This window comes from Typopeltis vanoorti, chromosome 16 (assembly GCF_054136105.1).
Source record: "Typopeltis vanoorti isolate ZY-2024b chromosome 16, IOZ_Tvanoo_1.0, whole genome shotgun sequence".
In the NCBI taxonomy this organism is placed as follows: Eukaryota; Metazoa; Arthropoda; class Arachnida; order Uropygi; family Thelyphonidae; genus Typopeltis; species Typopeltis vanoorti.
This window is the reverse complement of record NC_143564.1, coordinates 26,376,033-26,389,969: the sequence shown is the minus strand read 5'-3', so window position 1 is coordinate 26,389,969 and position 13,937 is coordinate 26,376,033. Positions and strand designations below refer to the sequence as shown.

The window sequence follows — 13,937 nt, the reverse complement described above, 5'->3', positions numbered from 1 at the left end:
TTGTCAACGTATTCTTCAGCAACCAAGTGATTTGATGAGCTGATTTGGCCACTTTTGCAATGTGTCCCCTAAATTTCAATTCCTTATCCACCAACACTCCTAAATCTCGTGCCTCATCAATTTCCTGGAGCACGGTTCCACCAATGCAGTAAACTGCCTCCCATCTTTTCACCCCAAAATGCATAACCTTACATTTTGCCACATTAAATTGACATCCATTCTCCCTAGCCCAGACCTCCAATCTATCCAAATCATCCTGCAAAATTTTGACGTCATCTGCATTCACTATTGCCCTACCCAACTTCGCATCATCCGCAAACAAATGAACTGTTCCTCTCAGATCCTTTCCTATATCATTTATGAACAAATTAAACAGCAGTGGTCCAAGAACAGATCCTTGTGGTACACCACTAGTCACAGGCCGTCTAGTGGACTCTACTCCTGAGTAAACCACTCTCTGATATCTCTCCGTCAACCACCCTCCTATCCATCTCACCAACCCTATGTCCATTCCCATATGCTGCAATTTACTGATTAGAATTCCATGTGGTATCCTGTCAAAGGCCTTAGCAAGGTCCAGCAGAATCACTGTAAACCCATTACCCTTATCCAGTTCAGCCGTCACTGTGTTATAATACGTGAGCAAGTTACTGAGGCATGACCTACCCTTCACAAAACCATGCTGTCCCCGATACATTATCCCATTTTCTTCTATCCAATCTTGTATTTTCCTCTTGACTATTTTCTCTAAGACCTTGATAATGATTCCTGTTATGCTGATTGGCCGGTAATTTTCAACAGCAGCCTTGGAACCACCTTTGTGCAGTGGAACTATTTTCCCCTCTTTCCACCCCCTTGGGACTGACCCAGTCCTGAGGCTCAAATTAAACATAATGGTCAAGGGCACTGACAATTCTTTGGCCGCTTCACGTACGACATGAGCTGGTATACCATCCAATCCCACAGATGTATTGACATTGAGGTTCTGTAATAGACTAGTTACCTCTACCTCATTCATCACAATTCCAGTATAAGCTGTTGGTTCCTCCATTTCCGCAAAGCCACCACCTGGATGATATACTCTTGCAAAGTGCTCGCTCAGTAATTCCACAACATCGACTGATTCAGTTACCTCCCTACCCTCAGCATTTTTTAAGATCATTCTACCATGAGCATTTTTCCTTTTACTTGCAACATATTGAAAAAACTGTTTGGGATTCTCTTTAGCCTGCATGGCCAATTTCCTTTCGTAATCTGCTTTTGCTTTTCTTACCACCCTTGTTACCATCCTGGCCTGAGCTTTATACTGTTCATGCACCTGATGGTCACCCTTGTCCTTAAATTTCCTCCACAATTGTTTCTTTTTTTGCAGCTCAAGCTTAATAGTGTTATTCATCCATTTAACCCCTACCTGATTTATTATTCGGACTCTTGGTATACAGTCAACCATTGCCTCCTGCAAACAGTTCTTAACCACCTCCCATGCACCATCAACATCCAGCCCTTGCAGTTTTACATGCCATGGCATTGAGCCAAGCACACACCTAAGCTTGTCATACTTACCAGCCCGGTAATTCCACATATACCCTGTCTTAATTGTAAATTCGACTCCTTTAGCCACCTCCCAAGTCATGACCTTATGGTCACTCTCACCAATATGATAGAGACCTACAAGTTGGTAAGGTGTTGTTATAGGATTGATGGTGGAGAAGTTCTACAGATAATAGTAGGAGATCAAGGGAGAACCAGAGGTCATCCCTGGAAACTGTATAAAGAGGGTGTGAGTAGGGGAGTGAGAAGCAGGTTTTTTTTGTGCAAAGTTGTGAATGATTGGGATGCCTTACCTGAGAGTGTGGTGTCTGTAAGGAGTTTGAGTGTGTTTAAGACATGGTATGATGAGATGTGTGTGTGTGATAAAAGGACCTCCCAGATGAGTCTTTGACTCCATGAGGTCATCATCATCATCAAATTCCTGCCATGTACCCTCAAGGGGTGTACAGGATATCATAGTAGCACATGAAAAATTTACATCATTACTAACTTCCTATCTACAATTTTCCTCCAAATCGGTCTGCTACTTGTCAAGACTCCAACATTATCAGATCTTACATTTCTATCATTTAAGGCACTTTGTACCATATCAATCACCTATATCTTGGTCTTCCTCTGGGTCATTTTCCTGCCAACCTGGCAGAGAACACTTGTTTTGCTAATCTTTTCTCGCCCATTCTGTTTAAGTGACCATACCACCTGAGATTAGCTCTGCTAACGCATTCTGGATGCTGACAATATCGAGTTCTTTCCTAATATCCTCATTTTTCATATGATATTGCCATTGATGGCATCTGTTCACGCCTCTAATCTTTCTCAGGACTCTCATATCTGCGGTCTCTTGTCTTTGGTCAAGTGTTTTACTTCTGACCCAGCTCTCAGATCCATAAGTTAAAACTGGTTTGAACACTGTCTTGTATACAGCTAATTTATGTTCCAACTAATTTCTCTCTTATTTCATATGAATTTATTCAGTTGACTTCCTACCATACCAGCTTTGTTGATTCTGTTGTCTATTTCTATATTTAATTTACCATCTTCACTAAAAATTGTGCCTAAGTAGATGAAATGTTTTACTTGTTCCACAGGTTCTCCGTTCACAACACAGTTGACATTTTCAATGATTCTGCCTATTTTCATTGTCTTCGTCTTTTTATTGCTGACCTTCATACCATATCTATCACAACAGTTATTCAATTTAGTCAGTGAATCTTGCAGACTAGTAGCGGATTTTTTTAGAAGTATAACATCGTCTGCATAAAGCAAAGAGCTGACATTAACATCTACAATGTTGATATCATGTTTAATACCACTTTCCTTCATAATGTGATCCATATAGATAATAAATAACAGAGGGGATAATGTACATCCTTGTCTCACACCAGATTTAACATTAAACCATCTTCCTGTACTTCCTTCAATTCTAACTGCTGACTTACAACTCAAATAAAGACTAAGTATTGCTTGATATAATGCCCCATTGACACCATATAACTGTAGCGTATTGAATAGCTTCTCTCTTGGCACCTTGTCATATGCCTTTTCCAAATCGACAAAACTTAAATACAGATCTTTGTTATATTCCCATAATTTCTCCACTATTTGTCGTAAAGTGAAGATCTGATCCTGACAGCCTCTATTTGACCTGAATCCAGCTTGTTCTTCACCAAGCTTTTCTTCCACAATTCTTCTCAACCGTTTCGCAAGTACACTTGCATATATCTTACCAGGAACACTCAATAGAGAAATACCTCTATAATTCTCACATTGAGTTTTATTTCCCTTTTTATATATGGATACTATGAGAGCTCTACTCCAATCATCGGGAATTCGTCCCTCTGTCCAGGCATTCTGAACTATGCAGTGCAGACACTGTAAGACTTTTATACCACCATACTTCAGCATTTCTGGTCAAATATCATCTACTCCTGCTGCCTTTCCACAGTTCATGCCTTTGATGGCTTTTTCTACTTCAAGTATGGATATGTATTCCTGACTGCATGCCTGGCCAGTGTTTTTTACTACTGTGCTGTCCTCACTGCTTGCTTCATTTAGCAGTTTTTTAAAGTAATTACTCCATACTTCAAGGATATATTTTTCTTCCGTTTTCATGTGACCTTTATCATCTCTGACTCCTTTTACAGCATTCTTTCCTCCATTCCTAAGCTTCTTCAACAACCTCCAGAATATTTTGCCACTTCTTGATATTTATTTATCGGAAAAGGCATATAACAAGGTGCCAAGAGAGAAGCTATTCAATACGCTACAGTTATATGGTGTCAATGGAGCATTATATCAAGCAATACTTGGTCTTTATTTAAGTTGTAAGTCAGCAGTTAGAATTGAAGTACAGGAAGATGGTTTAATGTTAAATCTGGTGTGAGACAAGGATGTACATTATCCCCTCTGTTATTCATTTATTTCAAAGTCCTCCCATGACTTTTGTTTAGCTAGTTTTACACAGTATTTAGCTTTCTTACATTTGTCTCTGGATTCTCTAAGAGCACAAATTGACTTATTTGCCAGGAACTTTTGATATGCTTTCTTCTTTTCTTTCACTGCCTCTTTAACTTCCTATGTACACCATGGAGTTCTAATTTTTCTATCCTTGCAGACAATTTCACCACATGCCTATGTAGCTGAATCAATCAGGGTTTTCTTCAAGGCTTGCCACTGAATCTCCAAGGTTTGGTTCTCAAACTCTTTCATTTTTTCTTCAATAATCTTTGTGTATTTTAGTCTACAGTTCACATCTGAAAGCTGCTCAACTTTTATTCGCTTTCTTACATGTTATTATTTTCAATGCGAAATTCAATTTTATCCTGCTCAAGACTAAATAGTGATCACTTTCAATTTCAAATCCTCTGTACACTCTGGTGTCCTGCACCAGGGAGAAAACATCACTATCAACAATAACATAGTCAATGATACTTTTCTTATTCCTTGACCTCTTCTCTCCATGTGAATTTGTGCACATTTTTATGTTGGAACATGGTGTTAGTAATAACCAGTCCATGTCCTGAGCAGAAATCCAACAGATATTTGCCATTATTATTAGCTTTGCTCTTTTCTCCAAATTTTCACAAAATATTTTTGTATGTCTGACAATCATTTCCTACTCTGCTATTTAGATCCCCAACAAGGACCAACTTTTCCTTTTTCATTGTGTCAGTTGCTTTTTCTAAAGCCTCAAAAAATTCTTCCACTTCTACCTTAGTAGGACCTTCTGTGGGACCATAGGCACAAATAAGTATCATTGTCCAGTTTCCCCATTCTCATATTTGCCCACATTACTCTACTGGAGACTGCCTGCCATTCAAGAAGATTAGCCTCATATTTTGTGTTGAATACTATGGCTACGCCTTCTTTTCTTTGATTGTCATTGCCTGAATATAACACTTTATATTTATTGCTCAGAAAGATCTCACCAGTTTTTGTATTTTTTGTTTCAGTCACCCCTATTATGTCGATCTGGTACTTATCTAATTCCTCAGCTAGCTCCATTTCTTTGCCATTCAGGCTTCTTATGTTAATAGTACTGATCTTTAACTCTGGTGATGTTGAGTTGGGGTGTGTTTTCAGATTGTTCCAGTAGCTGACTTTTCGCTGTTTGCCCTGGTTCCCTGGCGAAAACAACGTGGGCCTTGTTTAACCGGGCAATGCCCCAGCCGACATGAAATTTTGTCATGTTGTACCATCATTTTGTATTTTGGTTTAACCAGTAAGAATACAATTTGGTCGGCTAAATCCCAGCCTATCCTCGTTCGTTCAGTATCCAGGTAGATACCCAACAGGGTGCACCACAAGAAGGTGAGGATTGGACGTTAGGTCAGAAGCCCTGGTCGGTTCTCCGCATTCCTTTAAAGGCTATGTGGAGGTCTCCTCTCAGTTATACAGCTTTGATCCTTAAGCACCCCTCTCCATGAGGTCTTGGAGTAATAATAATAATATGAAAGTGACAATATAATTTCTTGTGAAGTATAATATAAAATCTGCTGTGTAAATTTTCAACAAGTGTTTATTATTTTTAGAAGTTGTTGTTTAAAACTAATAAACCATTCTCTAATATCACTAACATGAAAAGTGGTAGGTAAATAAAATACATTGTAGGAATATGTAGTGAATGAGTTTAAAGTTATATATTATATGTTCTGGGTTGAATGAGAAGACCTTATGTCATGAGTATGTTGATTCCTTATAGGTTTGTTAATAATAATGAATAATAATAATAATAATAATAATTAAGAAAATATATTTTAGGGTCTAAGAGCCATGGACTGTAATGGACTCTCTGATCCATATGTGAAACTGCAGCTCCTTCCTTGTAGAAACAAAGTAAGAAGGCTTTTTTTTTTTTTAATTTAAACTGCTATTGTTTCAGAGATTCTTTCAAATGCTGTAATTATCATTATTGTCAATAGTTTTATTGCTGCACCTGTTATTTCATCCTGTTATTAATTACCAACTCCAGTCTAATCCTGCATATGAACTAAAAGAAATGGAGCTGAGGTTTACCTCAGCTTCATTTCATTTAGTTCATATTATGCCACATAATAATACTTTTCTTATTATCATAAGAAGAGAAGAATATCAAGAGTAAGTATTCGTGGAATCTTGCTGGTGCTAAAGCAAAGGACCAAAGACTCAATTTTTACCAAGATGATAACATAAATATGTTCCTTCTTTTAAATCAAGCATACTGAAGCAGTCATCAAGTGATTGTTCATTTATGTATTTGAAGAAACACCATTTGATGCCAGGTGAGAACAACAGAAGTACTTCTACTAGGAATTCTTAGAACAGTTATATGCAAATGCCATGGCATCATTCCTTTAAATGCTCAGATATTTTGTTATTACAAAATACAAAGATGGTTCTGCACCACACTATTTAATGAATAAAGATGCAAATATAGGCTAGGAGCAAAACAGCACTGGTAGTAGCATTCCAAAATAGCATTTCTCCTTTCCAATCATCAATACATGCCAACAGTTCACTTTTGACAATAGCAACTCTATTAGACAGAATTATCATAACAAAGCACTACTTTCTAAAATATACCAAACAATAACTATCCCATACACATTAACATCAGTATATCATGCACACACATGTAACTATATGATTTATATTATTATTAACACCAGACCTCCATGAAGCCATAAGACTCATTGTGAGAGGCACACCATAACACACAAAGCTCATCATACTGCACTATAAATTCATTCAAAATGTCTGCATTCACTTTACTGTCAGGCAATATATTACACTTTGTATTACATTGTATTACAATGTATTTGTATTATAATGTATTATGGTAGATCAACAACAGATGCTATCTTTGGGTTACGGCAGATGATGGAAAAGTATCGAGAGAAACAAAGGGAGCTACATCTGGCATTTATTGATCTGGAGAAAGCATAAATAGAGTGCCAAGGCAAGAAGTCTGGAGGTGTCTGAGGGAGAAGAAGGTTCCGGAGAAATATGTCAGGTTGGTGCGGGAAATGTACAGAAATGTGAAGACAAGTGTTCGGACCTGTCTGGGACAGACAGAAAGTTTTCAAGTAACAGTTGGCTTGCATCAAGGGTTAGCATTAAGTCCGTTTCTGTTTAATATTGTAATGGAGGTGGTAACAGAGGAGGTGAGAAAAGATGCGCCTTGGACAATGTTGTATGCAGATGACATCTTGCTGTGTGCAGATTCAAGAGAAGAAGCGGGAACTAAACTGGAAAGATGGAAAAAGGTACTGGAAGAGAGAGGTATGAGACTGAGCAGAGGTAAGACAGAGTATATGTGTTGCACAGTGGGTGGCAGACAGGAGACAGATCTGGAGTTGGAAGGAAATGTCATCAGGAAGGTGAGAGACTTTAGATACTTAGGTTCAACAGTGGAAGAAGATGGAGGAGCTGAAAAGGAAGTGGGATGCTGGATACAAGCGGGTTGGAGGAATTGGAGGGAGATGGCTGGAGTGTTATGCGATAAGAGGGTGCCGATCAATCTGAAAGGCAAAATCTATAGGACAGTAGTGAGGCCAGCTATGACATATGCTATAGAAACTGTGGCCCTGAGGAAAAATAACATCAGCAGGATGGAAGTAGCAGAGACGAGAATGCTTAGGTGGATGTGCGGTGTGACCAGAAAGGATCTTCTGAGAAATGACTATGTCAGGGGAACAGTGAAAGTTACGAACTTAGGAGCGAAAATACAGGAGGCAAGGTTGAGATGGTTTGGTCATGTGATGAGGAGGGAGGACGAATATGTGGGAAGAAGGGTCATGCAGATGGATGTGCAAGGAAGGCAGAAGCGTGGGCGGCCAAAGAAGAGATGGAGGGAGCTGGTAGAAGAGGACTTGAGAATGAAGAACTTGGATGTGGTGACAGCCCAAGACAGGAAGGTGTGGAGGAGACTCATAATCAACAGTAACCCCACTTAAGTGGGAGAAGCTGCAGAAGAGAAGTCCACTTTTGACAATAGCAACTCTATTAGACAGAATTATCATAACAAAACACTACTTTCTAAAATATACCAAACAATAAATATCCCATACACATTAACATCAGTATATCATGCACACACATGTAACTATATGATTTATATTATTATTAACACCAGACCACCATGAAGCCATAAGACTCATTGTGAGAGGCACACCATAACACACAAAGCTCATCATACTGCACTATAAATTCATTCAAAATGTCTGCATTCTCTTTACTGTCAGGCAATGTATTATATGCCAGCTGTTCTCCATGCAAAGATCCTTCTCAAATTCTATGAAAAATTTCTTCCACATTTAATACAATAACAACTGATTCTTCTTCTTAAGTAGCTTCTCCAATTTGGATGTTAGAAATCATGGTACATCAGAGTGTCTGTTCCTTTGCCATCTTTTTGATCTCATAATACCTTTTGTTACCCATCCACTTCTTTACATCATCAATCCAAGAAGTTCTTGATCTGCCAGGAAATCTTCTTCCCTCTAATTTTCCCTCCGGTATTTCCAGATATGTTTTCCCTGTTGATTCTCTTAATATGTGTCCTGCTATCTTGTACTTTTTCTTTATAAGGTCTTCCATGACTGTTCTTTTGGTTCTCATTAACTTCAATACCTGTTCATTAGTTCTTTTATCTTTCCAAGAAACCTTCAGTGCTCTCTTATAGACCCCCCCTTATAAATTTTAAATTAAAGATGTCAAGAAATTATATTTTCGGTTTAATCCTTTATTATTATTATTATTATTATTTGACACCTCCAGGGAGTACAAAGACTCATCGAGAAAGAGTGTGCCAACAGCATCGAATGATTGGTCCCCTTCCAACTACTAACCGTGCTCAAACTTACTTAACTGAGCCATTAGTAGCAGAGGCTCTACCAATCGACCAACCTTTATCCAAGTGTAAGCAAACAAAGTTTGCACCTGAAGTATCTTCACAACTGGGTTTCTTGTATATAGAGACTAATGACTTCATATCAGTTGCTTTAGTATCCCATAATGCAAAACATGCATCCTTTTGAGAATGTGTTAATGATATGCATTATGGGAAGGACCACTATCCAGACTGGTTTTGATCTCTATCGAGTTATGTTACAGTGCTGGAATATCTCTCCAAAATCTCACTGAGTGACCCTAAAGGATCACTACTAAACTCATCACTCCAGGACAGGAATTTCAGCAGTGGTTCCACTCATTGACAGGCAAAAACCCACCACCAAGTAGAGCCTCTCTACTCCCCAGGAAGCAAGCAACCCATCATCAGTGGGAGTCAGATCCAGAAGAAATACCAAGGCTGAAGTAATGCAGAAATCATATATTCTGTTATGTGATCTAATTCGCTTAGTTAATACGTCAATGGCAATGCTATCAATAGACCTTACTCAAGCATTTGATAATGTCCGGCTTCACTTTCTGTTCCACATCCTCCAACAAATTGGTGTAGGTAAAAAAAAAAAAAAGCTGTTATCCATCATCAAAGAATATGCCAATTCAACCACCTGCCTCCTAGTTAATCGGTTCCTGTCAGACCCGGTAAAAATTCGAAAAGGAGTCAAGCAAGGTTGCCCTCTTAGTCCATTGCTCTTTGCATTGGTTCTTGAACCTTTCTTGCAGGAAGTCAACAATACACATGGCTGTGTGAGGAATAACAGTTCCTTCAACTAAGAAGGAAAATAAGGTATTAGCATATGCCAATGACATAGTGGGCACTTTCAAGGATAATGATTCTATATTTCTTTTTTGGTATTTTGAAAAAATTCAGCAAGATCAGTGGATTAACTACTAATGCAGACAAGACAAAATTAAAAGTTTTTGGAAAGTGGGATCTTATAGACATTCCTTTTGGACTAATGCCTAAGAGCAAATCCATCATTAAACTTGGAATTCCTTTCTCCACTTACCCAATATTACCAGTTCAAGAACTTTGAAATCCCTTGAAGACTGGAAAATAGGGCCACTTTCCTTTTCTTCTATAGCCATAGTACTCAAAACCATAATCTTTCCTGCTCAGTTGTACATAATTAATATTACAGGCATCACAGAAGCTGAAGGAAAGCAATTATATAGTAAGCCTGTGCAATTTTTTTTTGATCCGGCCATTAGCAAGAAGTTAAAAAGAAATTTCTTCACCTATCAAAGAAGCATGGAAGATTTGGATTTCCAGTCTTAAAATTCTGCTATTTAAGCAATACAGCTTCAGAAATCTATAAAATATTGCAGACCAGTGACACATGTGCAGACCTTCTCCTGTACTACCTGGGTTTTCATTTTCCCCTGTTTGGAGTAAATGATTATAAAGGTCAGTCCAAAAGCTGAGATTGTTCCTAAATACTACAACACTGTGTGCTTAACTCTAAGACCTACAACACTCTGGCATTGACTTTCTTTCCATTAAAAAAAAAAAAAAAAGAAATTTTGGTATAAAGAAATGTTTAGTCTCTTTTGCCACTAACTTCCACATTTGGGTACTGAAAACAACAGTTTCTTTCATAACTTATTGAAGTTCCAAGGATACCCTAACAGGAAGGATCTTCCTTGGAGAATTGCATATGGCTATCTTCCAGTCAATACTATCAAATGGAGGTACTTTAATATCGGAGATCCAATAACAGATCGGACATCTGTCACAGGAAACAGTAGAATATGCATTCTACAGCTGCCCTCTTGCTGTACATATTTATTATTTTATTTTATTTCATTTTATTATTATTTTTGCATGACAAGGAGTCTAAAGACTCATCTAGGGAGGGCACCTACTCTATAATTCTCCGTCTCCACCAACTATAATGAACCACAAGTACTATCATCATCTACATGAACACGCAGCTTTTTGGCTGGAGAGCAGATATGCTAACTACTCGACTAACCAGGCCAGCAGTTTGGAACAGAATATGTAATGTGTTGGACATTCCATTACTTACAACAAAATAGGTTATTTTTTTTGCAGTACCAATCACCTATCAGCAACAAGAAGAGAATTTTGAATTTTATAATTAATGAATTAACCTGCTGTTAGTAAGGTGGAGTGTCACAGACCCCAAAGATTTTAAATTGACTATAACTTTTTAACAACATGTAGCAGTGAGTCATGCCTTAGTATAGCTTCACCTCCCGTAACCCGCTACTCGACACCATAGACAACAGGCTGTTGCACACTAGCAAGTTTAGTGTGCAGAGGTGTGAAGTGTGCTGGGATCCACTAGACCCCACTATATTTACTTCCAAAATGTAAGTTGTTTTCATGTATATTCTACTAAAATATTATCGTTACTGCTGTGTCTTCTATATTTTTACATACCGACTATAAGCAAAAACGTTTCCGTAAATATTTAGAGGGTATTTTGAGAATAATATCTTTTTTTTTTTACCAGATGAGTTATGAGCAGGAAGAACAGAGGTTACGTCAACTTATAGATGACACTTTGACAGACGAGGAGCCATTTAGCAGAGATGATGATAGTGAAATTGATTTAGAATTAGTCAGTAACCATGACACTTCCTCACAGAACAAGACTGTGAGGAAGAATCTTCAGAGGAAGAATCCATAGAGAATCCACTAATATTGATTAAAAAGATATGGATTTTTATAATACACTACATTATTTGGGTGGGTCTGTGGGACCCCACCTTACCACTTTTGTTACATTTTCCCACCTCACCAGCACCGGGTGAGGTGAGAAAATGTAACCAATCGCCGGTTAAAATACCATTCATGGAAGGTTAGAAAGAAAACATGGATTTGAAAACCAGTAATATGACATCCAAATGCTTTATAATATTGTACTGTGGAAATTTTATTGTTCTGTCAGACAATTCGATGTTCGTATTTAGAAAGAAGCATTCTAGTAGATATCAAATTTTTGACTAGATGGTTTAGACCAGCGCTTCCCAAACTGTGGGCCGCGGCCCCCCTGGGGGCCGTAGGTTTTGTTGAGGGGGGCCGTGAAATAATGAAAACAAATTTAAAATGTTTTAAGACTAAGTAGATTTTTTTATTTTAAAAGAAACGTCTTTAACTTTTATTATTTATTTCTTTTTTGTTATTTTTTATATTTTAATGGCGAAATTCACACATTGGTGTTGGTTTACAAACTTTGCTTCCTGTGTATTTCGGCACTTAATGAATATTAGTAAATATCGTTTATTCATATGTTGCATTTCAAATCAGTGGTTAATTGTATTTACTTCGAATGCTCTCCAGGGAAGCTCCAAATCTTCCTGTCCCTTTGATCACGCGTTCGTAATCAGGGACTGTTGATATTGACTTTATATACATATCAAAACTCGTTTTATATTATCACTGTCATCCGAGCTAGTTTTCTGTTACCAATAAAAGTTTCGCATATACTTCACACATGAAAAAAAGCTTAAACAAGTTCATGTGGGGAGATAGTAACTCGCTTGCAGTGGTAAACAACACACCCTCCCTAACAGACACTATACTGCAGAGGCAATAAAAACAACTACTTTTATTATGTCAGTGAATAACATATGAGGAGTCTGTGTAATATATTTCTCAACAAAAGTGCAATTAGAGACAACTGGGATAAAAACACTAATTAATGAATCACATGTCCCCTCGTACAGAAACTATGCTGTATAGACTGAAGCAAAACCATATGTTGCATGGGCAAACACAGTATCTAACTAAAAACTATTGTTATTAATTAGATGTGTGTGAGTTCGATTTCCCAAGGCAGCAATAAAATTCAACCGAACGTGTTAAAATTCGTAAAAGTGTTAAAACTAAGTAATATATATATATATATAATGAATGTTATGGCAGTTTCACACATGGAATTCAGTTGAAGAGAGTTAGCATTTCAACTCAATTGTCAGCTATGCTTTTATCTTTCGGTCGCACGATATTTTGTCAATACCGCACCAATCATATCCACGTTTTAATAACCTGCCTTTGCTGTCTGTTTCGCGTTAGGCTTAATTAGCGTAAAGGGAGAAAAGTCACAAAAGAGAAAAATGTTCCTGGTCCAGGATTCCCTTATTCAGGTAATATTCACTAATTTCATGTTATCAGTCTGTGGTGTGCCAGTATCGGTAAGTAGTGATATTATTTGATCTATTCTACGTTAAAAAATGTAACCCTGAGATGGATAAGTGGCTGATAAAAAATATAAAAAATTCCCGCGAACAATCAGAAGAAGCAGAAACAGACTCAAAAAAAAAGGACAGTATTTCATATTGAACAGCCCGCATCGTCTTCAGAACCAAACGGTAAGAGGCAAAAAACGTAATATATGCATTTGATTTTTGCAATATTCGCTGTGTATGCTTTGTATTTGTATTGAATTTAAATTGAATATAAACTTTGTATTGAATATAAATACAATAAATATTATAATAATATATCTCTCTATTACGATTTTGTTTCGAGGGGGGCCGTGAAATATTTTAATTTTTTGCAAAGGGGCCCTGATATCCAGAAGTTTGGGAAGCACTGGTGTAGACCACCCACATTATGCAATATTCACCAGGGGGAGATAAAATTCTGTCTATTCTTGCTTGAGACGTTTTTTAAATAGTTCCATTCTCTTAATTCAATGTGATCTTATAGTAATTGCAGGGATGACTGGAGAGCAATCCCAGGTAGAGAAGGCCATCTCAAGATGACTAATACCCATCACCTGGGTATTAGTCATCTTTGCACTTTAGTTTCAATTGGTCTTTTGGTTGTTCATTTATATGAGATTGGTGATAAAGGAAAGCTGATAGCCTTTGGCTATATGATGATATAAAAGAGCTGGGGCCTTTTCTCTATCTCTCATACTGTTTATCAGCATGCCCTCTTGCACCTCTATACTAACTATTCTAGGGCCCCTTTACTTTTTCATCTCGATAAAGGTCGAAATCAGTCTGGGTAGTGGCTCTTTCCC

The 13,937-nt window shown here is 37.6% G+C and overlaps 1 protein-coding gene across 8 annotated transcripts in view; it reads left to right on the top strand.

Annotated features, from left to right (window-relative positions):
- The window catches only part of Rph (Rabphilin), a 695,894-nt gene that overhangs the window by 515,775 nt on the left and 166,182 nt on the right, over nucleotides 1-13,937 (top strand). For all 8 annotated transcript variants that reach the window (XR_016549578.1, XM_090406051.1, XM_090406050.1 and 5 more), the window contains one exon: nucleotides 5,812-5,886. Coding sequence is in view for 7 of the 8 variants with exons in the window: in XM_090406051.1 (XP_090262177.1) it covers nucleotides 5,812-5,886 (75 nt within the window). In the remaining variant the exon portion in view is untranslated. The remainder of the gene's footprint in view (nucleotides 1-5,811; nucleotides 5,887-13,937) is intronic.